The sequence below is a fragment of the Cyprinodon tularosa genome, unplaced genomic scaffold (genome assembly GCF_016077235.1).
Source record: "Cyprinodon tularosa strain WSP-4 unplaced genomic scaffold, ASM1607723v1 ctg82, whole genome shotgun sequence".
Lineage (NCBI taxonomy): Eukaryota > Metazoa > Chordata > Actinopteri > Cyprinodontiformes > Cyprinodontidae > Cyprinodon > Cyprinodon tularosa.
The window spans coordinates 1843989-1864168 of NW_024039585.1; the positions used below are offsets into that span (position 1 = coordinate 1843989).

General features: G+C 34.6%; 1 protein-coding gene across 1 annotated transcript; it reads left to right on the top strand.

Annotated features, from left to right (window-relative positions):
• Positions 1 to 1077: 1077 nt before the first annotated feature.
• adgrl4 (adhesion G protein-coupled receptor L4) lies at positions 1078 to 18888 on the top strand. The gene is made up of 16 exons (XM_038272128.1): positions 1078 to 1211; positions 1517 to 1666; positions 6992 to 7141; positions 7698 to 7847; positions 8093 to 8163; positions 9039 to 9218; positions 10686 to 10869; positions 10972 to 11085; positions 11915 to 12114; positions 14315 to 14494; positions 15267 to 15470; positions 15657 to 15877; positions 16680 to 16746; positions 16882 to 16973; positions 17370 to 17538; positions 17949 to 18888. Exons 1-16 carry the CDS (start codon positions 1166 to 1168, stop codon positions 18009 to 18011), a joined length of 2241 nt encoding a protein of 746 aa, XP_038128056.1. The 5' UTR covers positions 1078 to 1165; the 3' UTR covers positions 18012 to 18888.
• The last annotated feature ends 1292 nt before the right edge of the window (positions 18889 to 20180 follow it).

Sequence of the window (20180 nt, forward strand, 5' to 3'; positions counted from 1 at the left end):
GGATTATGTACTAGAACAGCAATGTATAATATTGATGGGTGGGCTAGAAAAGCAAAACTGGAAATATCTGCTACTGAATTAGCTTCTACTCTGGAGGTTAAACTTTGTGTTGATGGGTCAGAATTTCATCAAAACGAAATAGAGCAGAGTCCTGCTCATTTTCTTGACAGAGAAAAGGGTCATTAGTCCATGACAGATGTCAAAGAACCAAATATAGAAAACACAGCTGCTATATCACTTCAAAGGCACGCTCTGAATCACACTACAGCACAAAGGCTCTGAAAATTTTGTTTATATTGCCAGTTTATACAATGCCACAATTACCCTGGCCTTGGTCATATGAATAAATCATGCTTTAAGGCAGTGTGTTCAGAAATGGGAAAAATAGTGCACTGCATAATAGTTCAATGGCTTCATTAATGGAATATAGCTTATTCAATGGATCGCTGTTTCAAAGGGGACGTTTAAATGAAAATTTGTGAAAATGCAATTCGTTCAATATAAAACTAGAATTTGGCCAATGATAAATAGGACTTGTCATAATCAGTATCTTCTTTTAAATTTTTCTATCATTATTAACGCAAAATAAAGATGGAAATAGAGGCTAAAAAATTCAGTTGCTTTTTTTTTTAGCCTGCTTCAGTAGTAAAAGGCTGAAGGCTACAGATAAGGCAGTCAAATATTACAGAAAAATACTGAGATGGACACTGTTAGACATTCTGGATTCAATGGAATGCATGCGTGTATGAATTTGTAAACCACCTTTTTGCGGAAGGGAGGGGGTTGTCCTTCAGTGAACCCAGCCTGTGTTGTTTTGACCGGTGTTTACATAGCCTTCTGAATGTGTTCCAATGAGAACAATGACAAGGAAGGTACCAAAATGGCAATGCAAAGTTGAGCTGCAAAACACTTAAAAAAAGTGAAAAGTGGCAGGAGAATTTTTTTTACTAATTTGTAGTGTAACATAAAGTCATTAAGCAGAGTATTTGCAGCCGACTTGTTGGTAAAAGGAGCCCAGACTTCTTGTTTTTCAAAGCAGATTAAAGATCAAGACAGGAAGGGCCAGGTTTAGGGAAACAGGAAAACTGATGCAAGGAAATGGTCTACGTCACTAGCCAGCCCACTGCATTCAGAACACAAAGTATGATCCAGACTCACAGTAAGTATGGAGTCTTTCCTCAAGTCACCAGTGAAACTTGTACTTTTCACAGGTAAGTGTGAGCTTATTTCTAGGGCAGCAAAGCAAATGTCTTTATAAAGAGAAAATCCAGTAGTTTCCATGAAGACTTTTACTTTCGCTTGGTTTAAAGGCAACTTGATTTTTCTCAGATTCACACATTTCTTGGTTTTGCTAGATTAACTGACAAACTAGTGTTGCACATATGATTTTTCAAATATTGGACATTTCTGTTATACTGGTGACGCACTTTCAGATAAAAACAATGATTTTTAATGATTACAGGATTTAGAATCTTAGTGATTGTAAATCACTATATTTTTTCTTCCTCTTTTGCAGCATGGCTCTGGAGTCTAATGGACACAGGCAGCTTGTCTGATAGTTGTCATGTTTGTCACAAAAATGCAACGTGTACTACTCAAAATGGATCCAGCATTGTCTGCTTATGTAAGCATGGATTCACAGGAGATGGAAGAAATTCCTGCGAAGGTAAACACAAGAACACACATAATCCACTTAGAGAAGCTGGTTATATGGTCTTTTTTTTTTTTTTTTTCATTTTAAAGGTTTTTCATCTTAACCTCAACCTGTAGATTTTTACATAAAACTTCATTCAAAATCTATTTCACATATCTTACACCAGAATCCAATACATTGAAATTTTTATTTTTTCCACTAAACTGTGCAGTTAAAACCATATATTTACAGACACTGTACAAAATACATAAACTATTACCCCCTTACTGTCTGGCAACTTTTCTTGTTTTTGATCAGTCAGATTTATCTTCCATCCAGGAAGTCAGGTAATTTATCTTTGCTAAATCTCAGAATAATTACAGATTTCTTTATAACATTTGTTATTTTCTTTATTGTTAGAGCTTTGCAGCTTTTGTGGAGAACTGCCTTTAATCTCTATTTATTTGTTAATCATTTCGGGGTTTCCTTCTACAAGCTGCTTAAACTTTTTCTTTCTGCTATTATTTTTTTTATCTAAACCCTCTGAAGGAACTGGTGTAAATGACTGTCTCCCACAAGAGAGTTGCACTTTACCAGTAACTTATTACAGCTTTCTAATTACCTCTCCAAAAGATAGACTTTGTTACCCTGAAGTTGGTTCCTGACTCATTATTATGGTGTCCTTAGGGTCAATTTCCATTTGAAAGACCTGTTTGCACTGTTTATGTTACTTGCATACTTTCACACAGCCAAACCCATGCTTGCTTCTCCATCCATCCATCCATCCATCCATCCATCCATCCATCCATCCATCCATCCATCCATCCATCCATCCATCCATCCATCCATCCATCCATCCATCCATCCATACATTTTCTTCACTTACAGTATTAATTATGGCCAAACCCTTTATTTTAGCATAACCACATCACAGGATATACCTTTTAAAATGTGTTTTGTTGTCTGTTTTTTTTGTCTCTGAACACATTTTCAAAGTCTGGCCTTTTAAGCTGATTTAGCAGGATTTTCTTCTTCCCTCTAAGGGAAGAAATGGTTTTTAATCACATGCCTGTTGAGGACTTGATTTGACTTTTCCACAGTGTTTTAACTTTCATATAATTGTTGAAATGTGGAACCTTCAGGGAATCGCACATTGAAACCAATATGAAGAAGACTTGTGATGGTCTAAAATCCTCCTACATTAATATCTGGCAATTTTTTTTTTTTTATATCATGTAAAAGAAGAAGATGTTGTTTAAGAATGTTTGCTTTGCTTAAAGGTATTGCGGAGTATTTTCGCGATTTTTTAAAAAGACCCACCCTCTCCAATTAAAAAAATATATATACGCGTGCGAGAGGAAGCACACGCCCATTTCTCCTCATGCACGCTCATGTTAAAGGGTGCTGTTCTCATACCTCATACAAGCTTAATGTGCCCGAATGCCTGCTCTAACCTGTAAATCACTATATAGAGCGGGGACTATATAGTGGACTTTATAGCGAATTCAGTTAACTTACCGTTGGACAGATGATCACTGCTTTTTGCTCTGTTGGTCACGCAACTCCTCCTTCACTGCGCGGTGCCTGCGCCATCTTTGTTATTAGTCGCCCCTGTTGGGTAGCTAAAGCCTATGACGACAGCTGGCCACTGTGACAGCAAATCCCATAATGCTTTCCGCGGAGAGTTCTCTGTTCAAAGCATTCCGGGATATACTGTATTGGCCTCTTCTGAGGCCTTTCATTTCTTCTCATACACTTCGTAGACACTTTTTCTGTTACGACCCTCTGCCATTTTTAAAGAACTGCGGTCAAAAAGGTGAGCTTCAATGACTGGCTGAAACCCTAGCTGACCACATATATACGCCTGAAAGTGTGCATGCGCAGAAAAAGATACCTAATGGATAAGCATGTAGAGCGACCTTAATTAAACATATCACCAGTATGATTGACCATTAGGAGGACCACTTATTTAGATGATAAACCCCGAAAATAAAATATAGTCTTCTATACCTTTAACTGAAATGTTATGAATTAACTCATGAATTATTAAAAGGTATAGACTGCCCACTGTATGTAAACTGGTACTGCATAAAATAAAATAAAAATAGAAAACAGAACGATGATAAATCAATAATTATGCTGGCATTTAACAAATATGAACACATGGTAATCTTAACTGAGATAAAAAAAACACTATTTTTTCAGTCGGTTAACAAAGTTATCGGTTTACAATGTGTGTTTTAATTTAGTTTATTTTTTTTTTTTTGCTTTACTGTTCATTTGATCTTTTTTAAAATAACTATGCTGTTTCAAATGATTCACATTTTGTAAACACAGAGAGGCTATAATATTTTCAAGTCAAATCTCAAAACACTGCTATTTAATGCACTTTTGATGTTTTATGTCGTGTCTGGAAGACTGAGCACTATTTGGAGGAAAATCATTTCAATGATGCAGCTTGTAAACTATTAATCTCTGGGTTAGCTTTTAAGTTGATGTTGTTCTTCCTGTTATGTTTCTGAGCTGTTTAGAATTACTGACAACCTTGTCTACTCTGTTTCCTGACCTAACTGAAAGCACAGCAGAGTTTACAAGCTGTAAGAGCCAATTTTTTTCTTAAAAATGTTGCGATGCCAATAAGGTTCGTAGTTCTTATCAATTTACTTTGAAAATCAGAGAATAAATTTAAAAGTACCCTTTTCCAGCTGACAAAACCTAAATATGTATGCATTAAACTCACCAACAATCAGTATAGGGCATAACTGAACCTAAAAGAAATTAGTTTAGGTTTCAAAATTTATTCAAAATTTTCAGATTTCTTTTTATATTCCTCTTCAAAAACCAGGTATCTTTCTCATGAAACTTAATATAATTATGCAATTTTCTATGTTAGCGCATTTCGTAAAATCCCTCACAAATACGGAAATCTGGGAGGTAGCCATGAAAAAATTTAAAAAATTTAAAGAGATATGAATACAGATAAAACAGAACATCAGAGTGAGTGATTAAGCATGTGATCTCATTGTGTTTGTCACCTCTTTTATTAGTATAGAGGATTTCCTTTACCGCACATGTTCTGGGCAAAAGGTACGGGAAACTGGAAGAGCAGGGTGTTCATCATATCCTGTCAAATCAAAGGTTCCTACAGGTCATTTTACAATAAAGTGAGGGAAGGCTGATGTGTTTGAAAATAAGGTTGAAAAATAACTTTTTTCAGTATAAAGAGTGCAGAAAGCCATCCATTCAGGGCATTTCCCTCCGTACTGCTTTATAAACACAGAAATAAGAATTATTGAAAATAATTTAGCGGAACTTCTGAGTAAAAATTAAGGTTCCACAGTTAAAATACAGAAGAAGCTCTGTTAAAAACTAACACTGAGATGTCAATACATCTGTGCTTTCTCAAATTCTTAGGGATTTTACAACAGTAAAGGTGGAAACTATTTATCACAGGGTACTCAATAATTACAAAAGATTAACTGAAGTTTCACTGAAGAGTCACTAGTTTCTGAATTATTGTTTAAATTCTAAATAGCTAAATAATTGTAAAGGGTAATCTTTTGTAGGTCTGATGTGGTATTTTTGGACTCAAGAAACAACCTCAAAAAGCCTTGCTCTCAGTGAGTCTCTAAGGATTACTATCATTTTTTAATCAACAAAAAGCAGATACACTTTGATAGGTAATCAATTTGCATGAAGCCAAGCCCTTTAAGAGAATTTAAGAGTTTAATGAAGGAAAGGCAAAGCTGGGGTTCAGACGTTTCAGCAGAGCAAAGTGCAAACCTAGTGTAAAAAAAAACAAAACAACTTTAGGTTACTTTCGTAACCCCTGTTCTCTGATTAGCATCTGTGAGTGTCACACATTGGGAACGCCTTAAGCGTGACCTAATCAGAAGCTCCTTTTTTCATTACGCCACCAAGGATTGGCTGGATAATAAGCCTTTCAGTATCAGTGAGGGTAGGGTCCCTCCCCCTATTTATAGGGCTGACACTGTGCTGACAGTTATTCAGCTGCAAAAGTGCGAAGAATACTTTTGATAAAGAACAAATTTTTAATAGGAAACAGACACGTGTGATAAGGCTGCATATTGCCTGTATTTGTTTCTGTTTACAATATGAAGCTAATAAATACTATGTCACATGCAGTAAGGAAAATAAGTATATAAACACCGTGGTATTTTGCAAGTTCTCCCATTTAGAAACCATGGAGGGTTCTGCAATTGTTATCGTAGGTGCATGTCCACTGTGAGAGACACAATCTAGAAAAATAAAAAATAATCAAGAACTCACAATGTATGATTCTTTATCTATTTATTTGTATGATGCTATGTTGAATACTACAAATAATACTATATGTTCTTCAATGTATACAGACCCTAAAGAGTCCAGTGGGAAACAAAGCTGTTTATCACTATTTTTGACAACATTTATCATTAAAAGATTACAGGTTGTTTTTTTTGTTTTGTTTTTTGTTGTTGTTGTGTATATGGTGCCTCACAAAAGTAGTCAAAACATTTCTGTATTTTGCCATTTTTCATATCACAATCTCTATTTTATTTGGATTTTGTCATTGAATGAATAAGGTTGCTTCACATCCTTCAAAGGAGACAGCTTTACATGACTAGAAACTGATTTCATTACGGCTAGGATTGTTTGTTAGGGTCATTGTCCTGCTCAAACTATTTTGCAGCCTCTTATAGATTTTTTTTCTTTTCACTTCACAAATTCCATGTGTATTCTAGGATCAATCAATCTCCCATCAATTCTGAACAGCTTTTCTGTCCCAGCTAAAAAAAGCTTCCCCATAGCATGATACTACAATGAGCATATTTGAAAAAGGGAATGCTGTGTTCATGTTAATACTTAGAATTAGTTTTAGTTTAACACCGCATAAATTAATTGACATTGGGGAGAATTTTTTTTTTTTGTGCGTGTGTGTGTGTCTCATCTCACCAGAGCACTTTCCTTCATCCTTACATGGTTTGTAGAAAACTTTAAATGGAATATCTTTTACCAATATCTGTCCTGTAAAAAGATTCTCTCACATAAGCAGTGGCTCTCTACAGCTCCTCCATTGTTACGTAGGATACATTTTTTTTTTTTTTATTAAAAGCAGTTTAAAGGGGTTCTTTTAATGTTTCTTTTTTTTCTGCTTGGTCTGTGAAAACAAAACCAAATGCAATACTTTTAATTTGTGTTCATAAAGTTGCAAAAATTAAAGGAAAAGTCCAGAGCGTACATAGGTCTGATAATATCCTGTAAATTTAAGTAGTACTATTAATTAATTAAGAGTTTTCCTCTTTTCTCTTCCAATTTGTTTTGTAATTTTACATTTTCTTTTCTGTGTCCTCACCTCAGATGACAACGAATGTCAGAATGTGACCAATATCTGTGGGGAAAAGGCCGAATGCACAAACACAGTTGGCAGCTACTACTGTACATGCGTCCCTGGATACATTTCGAGTGGAGCCACACAGTTCCAGCCCAACGATGGCACTGGATGCATTGGTAATCTCTGGGAAAGACTGTAAATATGTAAAAAAAAAAAAGAAAACACACACATATGGATTTTCAGCTAAACCCACTTTTTTAAGACCTCAGTACAAGTACCTAAGACAAATGTGTTTTAAAGCAGTTACTGCACAGCTGTGAGAGCATGAGGTCTGCATCAATGTGTGAACTGTTTTCTCTTTCACTGAAGAGGTGAGGATAAATATGGTGGAGTACCTTTTTGTTTCTGTTCAGCCTCTTGTTACTCCTTTCCCATCTGCTGGCCTGAAAACCCTCTATGATTGTTTATTTTGTACCAAATGGGGAGAAAGAAAATCACTGCATCCTAACAAAGCTGAAAACTGAGGAATTCCTTCAGACATCCAACCAGACGTCAAGGAAAAATGCAGGAGGGTTCTACTTAAAAAGATACTTGCAAAGGTTTAGCAATCTGAGGTTCAAGTTCCACAGAAACAAATTAAATTAAATCCAAAAGACTTGCTTTCGAAAAGCTGTTGCTTATATTGAAGTTTAATCATTTAATTGAAGCCCTCTTCTTATTTGCATCTTTTAGATTTCGATGAATGCACGTCAGAACAGATCTGTGGCCCAAGCTCACGCTGCCATAATACGAATGGATCTTTCTATTGTTCCTGTCAGCGTGATTACATCTCAACTTTGGGCAAAAAGCTCTTTCATCCAGAGAAAGGTGTAAGATGTGAAGGTTGGTATGTGAATTCAAGAGCCTGCACCAAAGCAGGGGTCCTTTGACATGGACTTAAAAAGATATTTGTAGTCTGTTATAGCATTTCTAAAATTTTTTCCATACATTTTTAATATTTTCTTAAAACTGTTCTATAACACATCACTGGATTGTAAAAATTTGAGCCATTTTAGGAAGCCTTGATGATAAAACTGAGGACCTGATATGCTGCTTAATTTAACACCATGGACTTCTTTTTTTTTTAGAACATCCCCAAAAATATTGCCATGACAACATTGGATGCATGACACAGGCTGTCAACAGAACACTTGAAACCGTAAGTGCCCCTCTGGAAAAGGATGGTAAAAATAAACATTCCAAAGCTGCCCCCTGTTGGAGAACATGAACACTAACAGGACATAGAGCAGGTTAAAGCTACAGTGTTTCAAAAAAACTATTTTTAAACCATCAGTCTCCGTGCTCTAAGAAAGACCTGCATTTCCCAGCTGCGTGCCAGAGAAGTAACACCACATGCGTTTATAACAATATTAAACCGAATACAAAAAAAAGCAATTGCAGTCAGTATGATAATATTTAGTGAAACAAACAAACAACTTAAACATAAGGTTGAATTGTGGAAAATATGTAATTGGCAGGTTTTTTTTAGTTTGTTTTGTTGTTTTGTTTTTTTGTATTAGTTTTTTATTTTTGCTTTAAAAGTAAAATAAGATTGAATCTTTAAATTGAGCCTGTATTTCAGCTTTACTTACATAAATGCCTGCATGCAGAATAAATTTGAATATAACTATAATATAATAAATATGATATAATAATTACTAAGACATACTGCAGACACAGTCATTTGGCTCTTTAGCTGAGAACTTTATTACATGTGGCTATTATTATATATAATACATTATATTGTTTTATAAAAACTATAATTTTTCTTGGTCCCAGAACCCATCTTGCTATCCCATAGATAAAATGTATATCAAAATAACTTTTTAGTTTAAATCAGAGTTTACTGATGGTACATCTCTAGAAATCCACAAAGACACTTTTAGTTTACTGAACAGGAATTCATGTTTATATGAGCAACCTACACATTTCATTTTGAAAATCACAGAAAATTAATAGATTTAAACTCTCTTTTGGTATATTTTTTGGGTTTAAAATCATTCAGTTTTTGATGGTAAATCTTTCCTCCTTTAGATGAGCAACCTCAAGGAACCCCAAAGCCTATTGAGAGAAATTGTCAACAGGACGTCTGGTGAACTTACCTCAGTGGAAGTGATCGCATATGTTGAGGCCTTGAGTCGATCCACATCAACACTGGCTGCTGTGGAAAAGGATTACATTGTCAAACCATCTGTCGTCAACTCCACTCTTTCTGTAAGCTTTTTGCCTTTATTGTTTTTTAGTAAAGAGCTGGAGCTTTGCCGAAACACCAGCCATGCGGTTTAAGAAAACAACTGGTGCTACATGAAGACGTGCCCTCTATAAAACTTTGCTCTCTGATATTACTTCGTCTTAATGAGATATCTGTGTTGCCATGCAAAGGTAGTCATAATACTTTTCATTTTAAAGTAATAAACCTCAACGCATTTTGTTGTTAACTTTTTGAACGCTTAGTAGTACAAGTTGCCTTAAAGGCATAGTGGAGGATATTCACACATGCAAGAACATACATGAGCCCATTTCTCCTCATGCACGCTCTGTTTAAAAGTTGCTCTTTGCATCGCTCATACAAGCTTACTTTCCCAAAGCAGATTTGCAATCGTTTCCACTGTCAGACTCACCTCTGGTAAGTGAAAATGGGGATGAGCACATAGGACGGCCATACATAAACATACTACCAGAATGAGTGACAATGAGGAGGACCACTTATTTTGATGATCCTCCACCATACCTTTAATTGACAGTAATTGCATATCATGTACAATGCTGTAGCACCATAGAGTGATTGGTTTTAGGTTTCAGGTTTTCTTTTTTTCCGAAGAAAATTTTAAAAAGTTCTGCATTTGTTTTCAGCTGCTTTCCTTTCAAATGCCTAAGTAAAATTTAATGCAACCAGTTGTCTTTAATACTCACCTAAGTAAATAGTCTGTCGGTCCCATGTGTAGTTTGTCAGAAGCCAATCTAAGGACAGTGAAAATGTGGAAGTGCTCTGGACAAATGACCAAGCTTCAATTTTTTTGCCTGTAGACACAATTGGTCTGTATTAATAAAAACTAAAATTCTACATCACCTCAAACACACCAGTCTCATAATGATGGTGGTCGCAGCATAATACTGTTGTGATGCATTTTTTTTCTGCAGTTGATCAGAGCTAATGTTTAAAGGATTAAGCTAAATACAACAAATATAAAAAAAAAAAAAATATATATATATATATATTGTATTTGAGAGTGCGGAAGTGCTGGGTCTGGGGCTGATGCATTAAAATGGCACAGTCAAACTCCAAAACTTCCCCAAAATATGTTTACAGATGCTCTCCATCTACAAAACCGGATAATTTTACCAAAAGGCGGGTCTGTTAAAAGGGGTGTTGAATCAAAATCCATGCTACACTTTCTAGATTTAGATCCTTGTATCATTTTAATTTGACCTCACTATTATGCTCTTATTTACAACAACATAATTTGATATTGGTGTTACTAACACCAAATCTTAGGAGTATCTATGTAAGGCACTGTAAAGTATAAACTGAACTATCAGCAGGACACAGCTCTGTAAACCGGTTTTATATCTTATCTTAATAGCTGTGTATAAATAAAACGTATAAAAAAATGTCCTCGCTGTAGAGATCAACATCACATCTAGATATCAATACTGATCATAAAATTTCCTGTCGCACAGAAATTAGTCAGTGCAGCAAACAATCTGTTGGAGAAGGAAGAACTAGGAGCTTGGAACAGAATGAGAGAAGAGCAGCGAGGGCATACCATCACCAAGCTGCTACATGCTGTTGAAGAAAGTGCTCTATCATTGGGCAACAACCACAAATCTCCAACTGAGCTTCAAATCACGGCATCTGAAATGGGTAAGGAAAATGTGTTTACAGAGAGTCTCTAAATTCTCTTTTACATTAAATTCTCTAATTGTTGAATATTTCATAATATTGCTCTTTTTTTTTCCTCAACAGAACTAAGGCTCTTCACATTTAATTCTGCTCAAAAGAAGACTAAGCTTTCTGTTTCAATGGGAGGGGATCACATAAACCTAACTCCAAAATTAAAACCAGAGGAGAAAAGAAGTGGTAAAGATGATCAATCTGATGCTCTGTCATGAAAAAGCATTTGCTCCCTTACAGGATTTTTCTTCTTTTCTTTTGTCAGCCTTACTTAATGGATGTTAACTGCTTTATGACACTGTGTTCGCTGCTTCAGTCCCATGACGTTGAAATTTCTTTGCAGCAATTTTTAGATTGATAAGTGATAAATAGACTTAACTTCTAGTTTTTTTTTTTACTCATATTGACAACTGAATGTGCCTTAACAGTGGAGCGACATTGATAAGCAATGATTTACTGATATGCAGATCAAAAGAGCCAAGGCACCTTTTTTCAAGGGTACCTTTAAGCTCTACAACAAAATCAAACACTGCAAGTTGGACAACTGCAACAAAAGCTGGAACAACTGCATGATATATGATAATAATAACCCATGGGTAAAGCCAGTGAAATAAACATAAAAGGCTCTATTACAGTTTTTTTTATGATTTACCAAGCTGGGGAATTATCTTTTCCAATAATCCCAGGTTGGTCTGAACAGACATTTTCACCCATGAATAATCTGTTATGGTATAAAAATGTTTTTTATTACACTCTTGAAAATCAGCTACATGTGAAAATAGACCAAAACTTTGAAAATATTGTTCTGAAGAAAGAGTTTAAAGGATTTTAAAAAAGTTGAAAAGTTGGCCTTATAATTTCTATATCTCAAAGAGCTCTCAGCCCCCTGATGTCCTCTAAGACAAATTTCTAATATAAAACTTTATGTGCTGACAGACTTCCTTGGTAAAAGTTTGATCAGCAGCACATAAGTTTCACTCCCTCTCCTCTTTGTTCCACTTGTTTTGTCCACCAGTAAGTGTGTCAGTGGTGTTTGTGCGATATGACAGCATCAGTGTCATCCTGAAGCCGAGCAGCGACCCAGGTGTCACGGATTACTCACGCTATGCTGGAACAGGGGAAATCACTGTCAACTCCCAAGTCATGGCAGCAGCCATCAAACCTGCTGACGTTTACCAACTTGACCATGTCACCTTCACTCTGAGGCACAATGAGGTAAAGAATGAGCAGAGTGCTGATGCTAGTTGCATTGTTATTTCCGCCCTCTCATATGTTGCTGTCCTTTTAAAATGTACTCCAGAGGAATCTACTTGTGCTTAAGAGCATACCACAGAGGAATCTCTTTTCCTAAAACTGTTGACATGCAGGTTTATGTTATTCTTTAGGGGTTTGGATACAAACTCTTTGAAGATCATATGAATCATCAAATTCTGATTAAACCACTAAAAACGTCTAAGGTGTCTCCGTCTTGGTCAGTCGAAGCCTTTTTTTTCTGTATTAATGTGCAAAATAACCCTAAGAAAGTAATCAAATAATCAGAGTAGAAAAGTCTGAAACATAGTAATGGAAAGAAATAACAAAAATGTGCAGAAAAACACAAAGAAGTTGAAACAATAAGACAAAAAAAGAAGACAAAAAAACAGAAAAGATAGCTTTACAAGCTACTGTACATCAATAAAGGTTAAAGTGCTGCATCTTTAAATTTAAAAAGTAAATAAATCAAGAGACATGGGAAGCAAAGAAACAAAATAAAAAAAAGTTGACAAAGAAACTTTAAATCAAAGTTACACATTTACAAAAATATCTATCAAGCAGCTACAGAAATATACAGCAAAACAACAACAAACAGCAACAAAAAAACGCATCACCTCTGCAAACAAAATCTAAAAGGGCTACAAAGGAGATCAAAGGAAAGAACAAAGAGTGGAAATAAAGAGACAAACAAAGCAAGAAAAAACAACAACAAATGATTGACAAATGTAAATGATTAACTACATATCGCAAACAGCAAGAGACCCACACAAAACTAAGTTACAACAGAGTTTTTCAGATTTTCCTTCCGTTCGGAGTGGACATGGTTCTTTATGATTGAAATGCCGCTAATTTTACATGTGACTTACTGTAACAAGTCGGTACACCTGTTTTGATTGATTGACTTTATTGATCTCAAAGTGGAGAAATTTAGCCCAAATAGTCCAAAAGAAGAAGGTGCCAAAAGGAAAAAAAGATGCATGGAGTATATACAGTATTTACAGTGCGTCCACATATATGACAGACAGCTTGAGTCTCTTATTTACTAGGATTATTGTACAGGGATATTTCACATGGTGTTTACATTGGTATTTACATAGATGGGTATTATGGGTATTTATATATATATATATATATATATATATATATATATATATATATATATATATATAATGCACTGGGTATCAAATATAACAAAACAGGTTATTGCACAGGGTATTAAATAGTATTGGGACATTATACATTGCACAAGTTACTGCCAATGTAGTGTCGCATTATAGGGTCTGGTGGCAGCAGCGATGAATGACTTGCGGTAGCGCTCCTTTTTACAAACAGGGTGAAAAAGTCCTAAACTAAAGGAGCTGTTCTAACTACCTGCTAAGTTTAAATGAAATGTTTGTCTTAATTATAGCTAAATATAAGCCACATTTATGTATTTATTATTTATTTTTTCTCATAATATTATTTGCCATGGGTATCATTTGCATTTCTAGGTTAGGTTTCTCATACCCCAGTCTAGAACTGGCAAAACTCCAGCCTCTGATTTACACTTAAAATCAAATTTCATCTTACCTTTACATCTAAATCAAGATTTCTTTAAAAACATTAAAAGATACGGGGGGAAAACAGAGTATAATAAGATAAATTACCATAAAAGTTAATGTTATGCTATTTTTTTATTTTTTTAGATAATTAAATGTGCGAAAAAGTGATACCATTATTTTTGTGGTCCCCTGGAGGTTTAAATCTAACAAAGGTGGTGTTGATTTATGTTGAGGGGAGAAAATTACATTTAAATTGCCTTTAAAGATGAACAATAAATAATTCCAGTGACATTCAGAGTGAAAGTATTTGGAATCTTCTACACATCTACCATTTTCGATATTTAAGAGTTCTAAATTTGTACACATTAACATTTTAACATAGGATATTAGTTGAAAAAAGGGAATATAAATTAAAATAAACACCTCAATAACTTGTAAATTGAAATTACTTTTTTAAACTAAAATGGTGCTTTGTGATAAGTGAGTCACCTGAATCAAGTTAATTGTTAAGCTGCATTTATGATCCCTGTTCAGTGTTTTGTTACATGAAGTACTGCAGTGCCATAACTAATAAATAAAAAACTTATAACACCCACTCTGCTTTTCTCCTGTCCCTGAAGCCCATAGACACTAAAGTGGACGTGACGAAGTGCGCTTTCTGGGAGTATGAGGTGGACACTCTGCAGGGTCACTGGTCCACCAAAGGCTGCAAGACGCTCCACATCAGCAGCAATGCAACCAACTGTTCCTGCAATCACCTCACACACTTTGCAATTCTCATGTCATCTGGAAGAGCTAATGTGAGTAATTTTGCTCTCAAATACAACACTGAAGGTTCTGCTCCTTTACTTCGTATCAAAGTCTAATTCATCTGGTCAGGAGGGCCGGTGTTTTTAAAGCGGTGCATTTAACACTGAAACAAATATACATGTTTTTGTTTATATATTCTTTACATTACTGCGCATGTTTTCACTGTCCTATATAAAGTCAGGAAATATAACTTTCAAAATGTAATTTATTGGCATAATTTTTTAAGATGCGCTCAATTTTATTTAAATTATTTTCTGAAGATTTATTTTTTAGATTAGTTTAAGTTAATTATTCATACTTATATTAAGTTTTGCATGCACTGCAAATTATTTGTACAAAACCATAACATCTTTTTGTTGCCTGAAATATTAAAACACTAGGAAGTTTAAATAGAAGCTTGCTGTTTTTTAAAATGCAATACAGTTTTACTGTACCCAGTGGAGTCATAGACCGGGAGGGGGTTTTATATTACTATAAAACTAATTCTAAATGCGGATGAAAACAAATCAGCAAAAATATGTTGGGAACCAAACTTAAAACAATAATTAAGCAAAGTCAGTCAAACAAACATTTTAGCACAGCATGTTTTTAATATTTTTAGACCGGTACAAGCCTAGTATTTCTATCATCCACCATATTGGGGTAACCTCTGCCTACATCTATGTTATATGAAGTGATTCCAAGCAGAAAATACAACAACTTACAAGTCCAGTATACCATGAAACTGTGAATGAAACACCTCCCTTTCTATTTGCTCCCCAGCTGGCGGCCCACAATACCATCCTGACTCGGATCACCCAGCTTGGGATGATCATCTCCCTTATCTGTTTATCCTTGTGCATCTTCACCTTCTGGTTCTTCAGTGAGATCCAGAGCACCAGAACCACCATACACAAGAACCTGTGCTGCAGCCTCTTCATGGCAGAGTTCATCTTCCTCGTGGGGATAAACATGACTTCACACAAGGTGTGAAGGCACATGAAGAGAAAATAGAAAATTGAGTTTGACAACCCTCTAATATTTAGTAAACTTATTCCATTTTTTTTTACTTCCATTAATGTATGCATATATTAAATTAATTGAATATTGTCAAATTATTTTCTTTATTTGTAAAATATATCACTGTCTCTTCTCTTTCTTAATTCCTTGCAGCTTTTCTGCTCTGTGATAGCAGGGATGCTTCACTACTTCTTTCTTGCAGCCTTTGCCTGGATGTGCATTGAGGGCATTCATTTGTATTTAATAGTAGTTGGCGTCATCTACAATAAAGGCTTTCTGCACCGCAACTTTTACATCTTCGGCTATGGGAGCCCTGCAGTCGTGGTGGCCATCTCAGCAACACTCGGCTCAAAGTACTATGGCACAGAAAGAGTGTAAGGAACAAAAGATAATCATATTTTTGAACTTTTTGACCTTTTGCAACATTTCAGGCTTTAAACATAAAAGATATAAAATTGTAACTATATATATGTGTGTATACATACATATATATATATATATATATACATATATATATATATATATTTACATATATATATATATATATATATATATATTTACATATATATATATATATATATATATATATATATATATATATATATATATATATATATATATATATATATATATATACATGTATATATATATATATATATGTATATATATATATATATATATATATATATATATATATATATATATATATATATATATGTATTTGTGTAATTTTAGGGGGTTATATATTTATATATATCATGGATGTAATTTTTGGGGTGGGGGGGGACATATCCCCTGCACTTTCTAAGATGTGTGTTTTGGTCCCCTTCTGGTTTTACTATCCAAATATTAAGCTACGGTACACATACATTTGTCGAGCAGTTTGACCAGGTGGAAGACCACCATAAATAAATAAATATATATATATATATATATATATATATATATATATATATATATATATATATATATATATATATATATATATTTACAGCATATGGCCTGAGGGAGTCATAGATTACAATGTTAGGCCTAATGTTTATGCATGTAGAAGCAGGGGGTTTTCAACCAACATTTATTGTCCTGAGATTAAAGAAACCAAAAAATACAAATCATGATTTGTTATTTTTATCTTTCATTTACACAAATATAATTCTCTCCATCCTTCTTTTTTAGGTGTTGGTTGAGCACAGAAAATCATTTTGTTTGGAGCTTCATTGGTCCTGCATGTTTGATCATTCTGGTAAAAACAGATGTCTCAGCAATAAACTGAAAATGTTGCAACATTAATTCCAGAAATAGAAGTTGTTTATATGATGAATATTCATCAGACTTTTTCATGTTTGTTGTTTTTGTCTTGTTTGGTTTCAAATTAAAGGTTAATCTCCTGGCCTTTGGGGTAATTATCTACAAGGTCTACCGGCACACCTCTGTGAAAAAGCCTGAAATAAGCCACTATGAAAATATCAGGTAGGATTACCTATGCTTTTCTGAAGTTGTTCAAAAACAACAAGAAAAAACAATATCAGAGTCCTTATCTAATGGATTAAAAGTATACACTGCCCTGTTAATGATGTTGCATTACTAGAAGATTCTTTGTACAATTCAAAGTTCTTTTTTCATTTCAAAGTTTGCTGCAGAGATCAACCAACGCCGTTTTTTTAGCCCGATGACAATACCGAACATTATGACATCAGTCCAACCAATCCCTGATATGTGCTGCCAATTCACATACTGTATGCAGACACATATCAGCTGATTCCAATACAAGAAAAAAGAAAATGCTAAAAATGTTGCCCTGCTGATGTATCATGTCTGTTTCTCAGCACTGGCTCAGGATAGTTAACCCTGTAATGTCCCCCTTAGGTCCTGCGCCCGTGGTGCTATGGCTCTGCTGTTTGTGCTTGGTGCCACCTGGACCTTTGGAGTTCTATACATTCTCCATGAAACTACTCTGACAGCTTATCTTTTTACGATAACCAACGCTTTCCAAGGAATGTTTATCTTCATCTTCCTTTGTGTGTTGTCCAGAAAGGTAACATCTTGAAACTGACTCCCTCCTTTTCACTGATGTTTTACATATTTGTAATATAATTGTATAATGTTCTGGTTACCTTCGTAACATGTTCAATACAAATGTCTAACTTTTATTGACAAACTCAGATTTGGCATTCATGTTAATCACCTTTTTTCCATTAAAAAAAAAATTATTTTCATGTGGAAAAATCTTTTTGCTATTTCCATTGACTTTTGAGATCAGTGCATCTGACCCTACTTAAAAGTTACTGATAATGAGCACCAGTGTCTTAGGTTGGATGGCCTCCTTGCCACCACCTTAATTGTTATCAATAAAATTTGAGATAAGAAACCAGGTAGGCAGCTTGAGAAGATATTTCTAATTTGTTTTATTGACTTGAATCTTTCCCTTTTCTGTTTTCCTTTCAGATTCAGGAGGAGTACTACAGGCTTTTCAAAAACATACCCTGCTGTTTTGAATGGCTAAGATGAAACCTTTTAGCTAATTGTGAATCTGAATTTCCATAATAATAATTGACAGTACATCTAATATCTTGTAATGATTCTTCTATATATTTTTTGTAAATGTCAGTGTGAGGATATTACAGATGACTGATAAATGTAGCATTTGCATATTTGAAAAGAATTTTTTTTTGTATTGAAACACTCAAATTAAATATATCCAACATGGGGAGTGGCAGCCTAGTGCTTAGGGCATAGAGCGTGGAATCCCGAAGTTCTGATATTGAGCCCCACTCCCACAAACTGCCAATCTGGGTTTCTGAGAAAGACCCTTAACCCCACACTGCTCCCTGGGCACCCCACGATGGCAGCCCACTGCTCCCCAAGGGGATGGGTTAAATGCAAATGTAAATTTCTCCAATGTGAGATCAATAAAGTTCAATGAATTATTATTTTAGCATCTTTATTTTTGATCACTTCAGTGTCATTGTTCAGTAAAAGCCTTGCAAGATTATCATTTCCTTCGACAAAAAAACAATTTCTGTTCTTTTTTATTTACTGTAAGATGTTTTCAGTCATCACCATTATTTTTGGAAAGATTAGTTTTATTCTTTGCTATCAAAACTATCAAATTACACTAAAAATGTGAACCGATTTGGCTGCAACACTCTTTTGTTCACTTAATTCATTCTCATGGCGTTTATTTTATAGAAGCAAAAAAAAAAAAAAAAATCCTTCAATACATATTGTGCTGATTTCATAGGCCAAGACCACCATCTACTGGACATGATGAGAAACTCTTGAGAGAATCATAAAGTCTTGCTTTGGAACCACAAATTCATTGCCTTTTGTGTTTGTTATGATCATCTGTATGCTTGTGGGAAAAAAACAAATACAAAAAAAAAAACAAAAAAAAAATTAAATTACCATAATGCACAAATCATGCTTGCAGTCGTGTGTGAGTGTGTATATGTGTGTATGATGTGTGGTTATGTATTTGTTACCTGGTGCGGACAATTTGCTAAATTGTACAAACTTACAAGTACTTTGATTTAAAACTATTGTGTTATTTGAATGTAAATGACATATTGTATATGGTTGAGTATTTGTTGGTAATGGTTAGGGTTAGGGCTGAGTTAGACTGGGTGAGGCCATAGAAATGAATATAAATATGTCAATGGAAAGTCTCCACAAGGATCATATGAAAACTCTGGCCATCCTCTCTATGGAGAAAAAGCCTATACTAAACCCTCCCTGACTTCCACCATAGAGTCACTGAGAAATGTCCTTCCCTCAAGGACAGAAGGGGAAAATCTATGTACAAAAAATTATGTTTTTGTTTTAAAAAATGTTTATATTGTTGTTCTTTGTTGTTAGTATTCATATAAATACACTGGTGTGATAACTTATTATACGTTTTATTGTTTTTTTTTTGCTATTTTGAATTTATAGCCCCATCTGGAGAAAACTCCACTAGTCGTAACTGATGCAAGCTTTGCCCAGCTAAGGGGTGGCCAATTTTTGGTTTGTCCAGATGCTGACTCAGGTTAATTAAGTTGACTGGTCGACAGGTTTTTTTTTTGGTGAACGCCCTAATCCACACATGCACAAGCACACAAGCAAAGTGACATGTATGGACACAAACAAGGAGCAGTTGATCTCTACAACATGATATTTTTCCAGAAAACATACCCCACAATGTAACAAATACAGGGACACTTAACACATAAACACACACACACATTATGTTGAACTATCCTTATTGGGACTTTCCATTCATTTCCAGTTCATTTCTTTGGCCTGACCTAGACCCTTACCTTAACCCTTAACATTACCAACATAATCAAAGGGTAAAATAAGAATTGAACATGACATAATTTTTCTCATTAAATATATTTCTACATGTGCAATCGAGATGACATTTTCACCAGATGTTTGTTACATTCTATGCAATCCACACATAAAAAAAATAAAACCATAGATGTCCAGATATTAAGTTATGTGTAATAATGTAGAATGGCAAAAGGAAAAAGAATTAAACACCTGAAGAAAGGGAGATGCAAAAAAGGCATGGTGGATAAAAGTAAAGAACTTTCTCAACACCTTTACAAGCTTATTGTTGCAAATCATAATGATGACATTGGTTTCAGAAGTGTTTCTAAACTTCTGAATGTTCCAGTGAACAATGTTGAGACCATA

Excerpts from the sequence above, each read along its gene's own strand:
- adgrl4 (XM_038272128.1), top strand. The coding sequence starts at position 1,166 with ATGGAGTCTTTCCTCAAGTCACCAGTGAAACTTGTACTTTTCACAG. Across the intron at positions 1,667-6,991 it reads TGGAAGAAATTCCTGCGAAG|ATGACAACGAATGTCAGAAT; the intron begins GTAAACACAAGA and ends TCCTCACCTCAG. Across the intron at positions 16,747-16,881 it reads CTGCATGTTTGATCATTCTG|GTTAATCTCCTGGCCTTTGG; the intron begins GTAAAAACAGAT and ends TTCAAATTAAAG.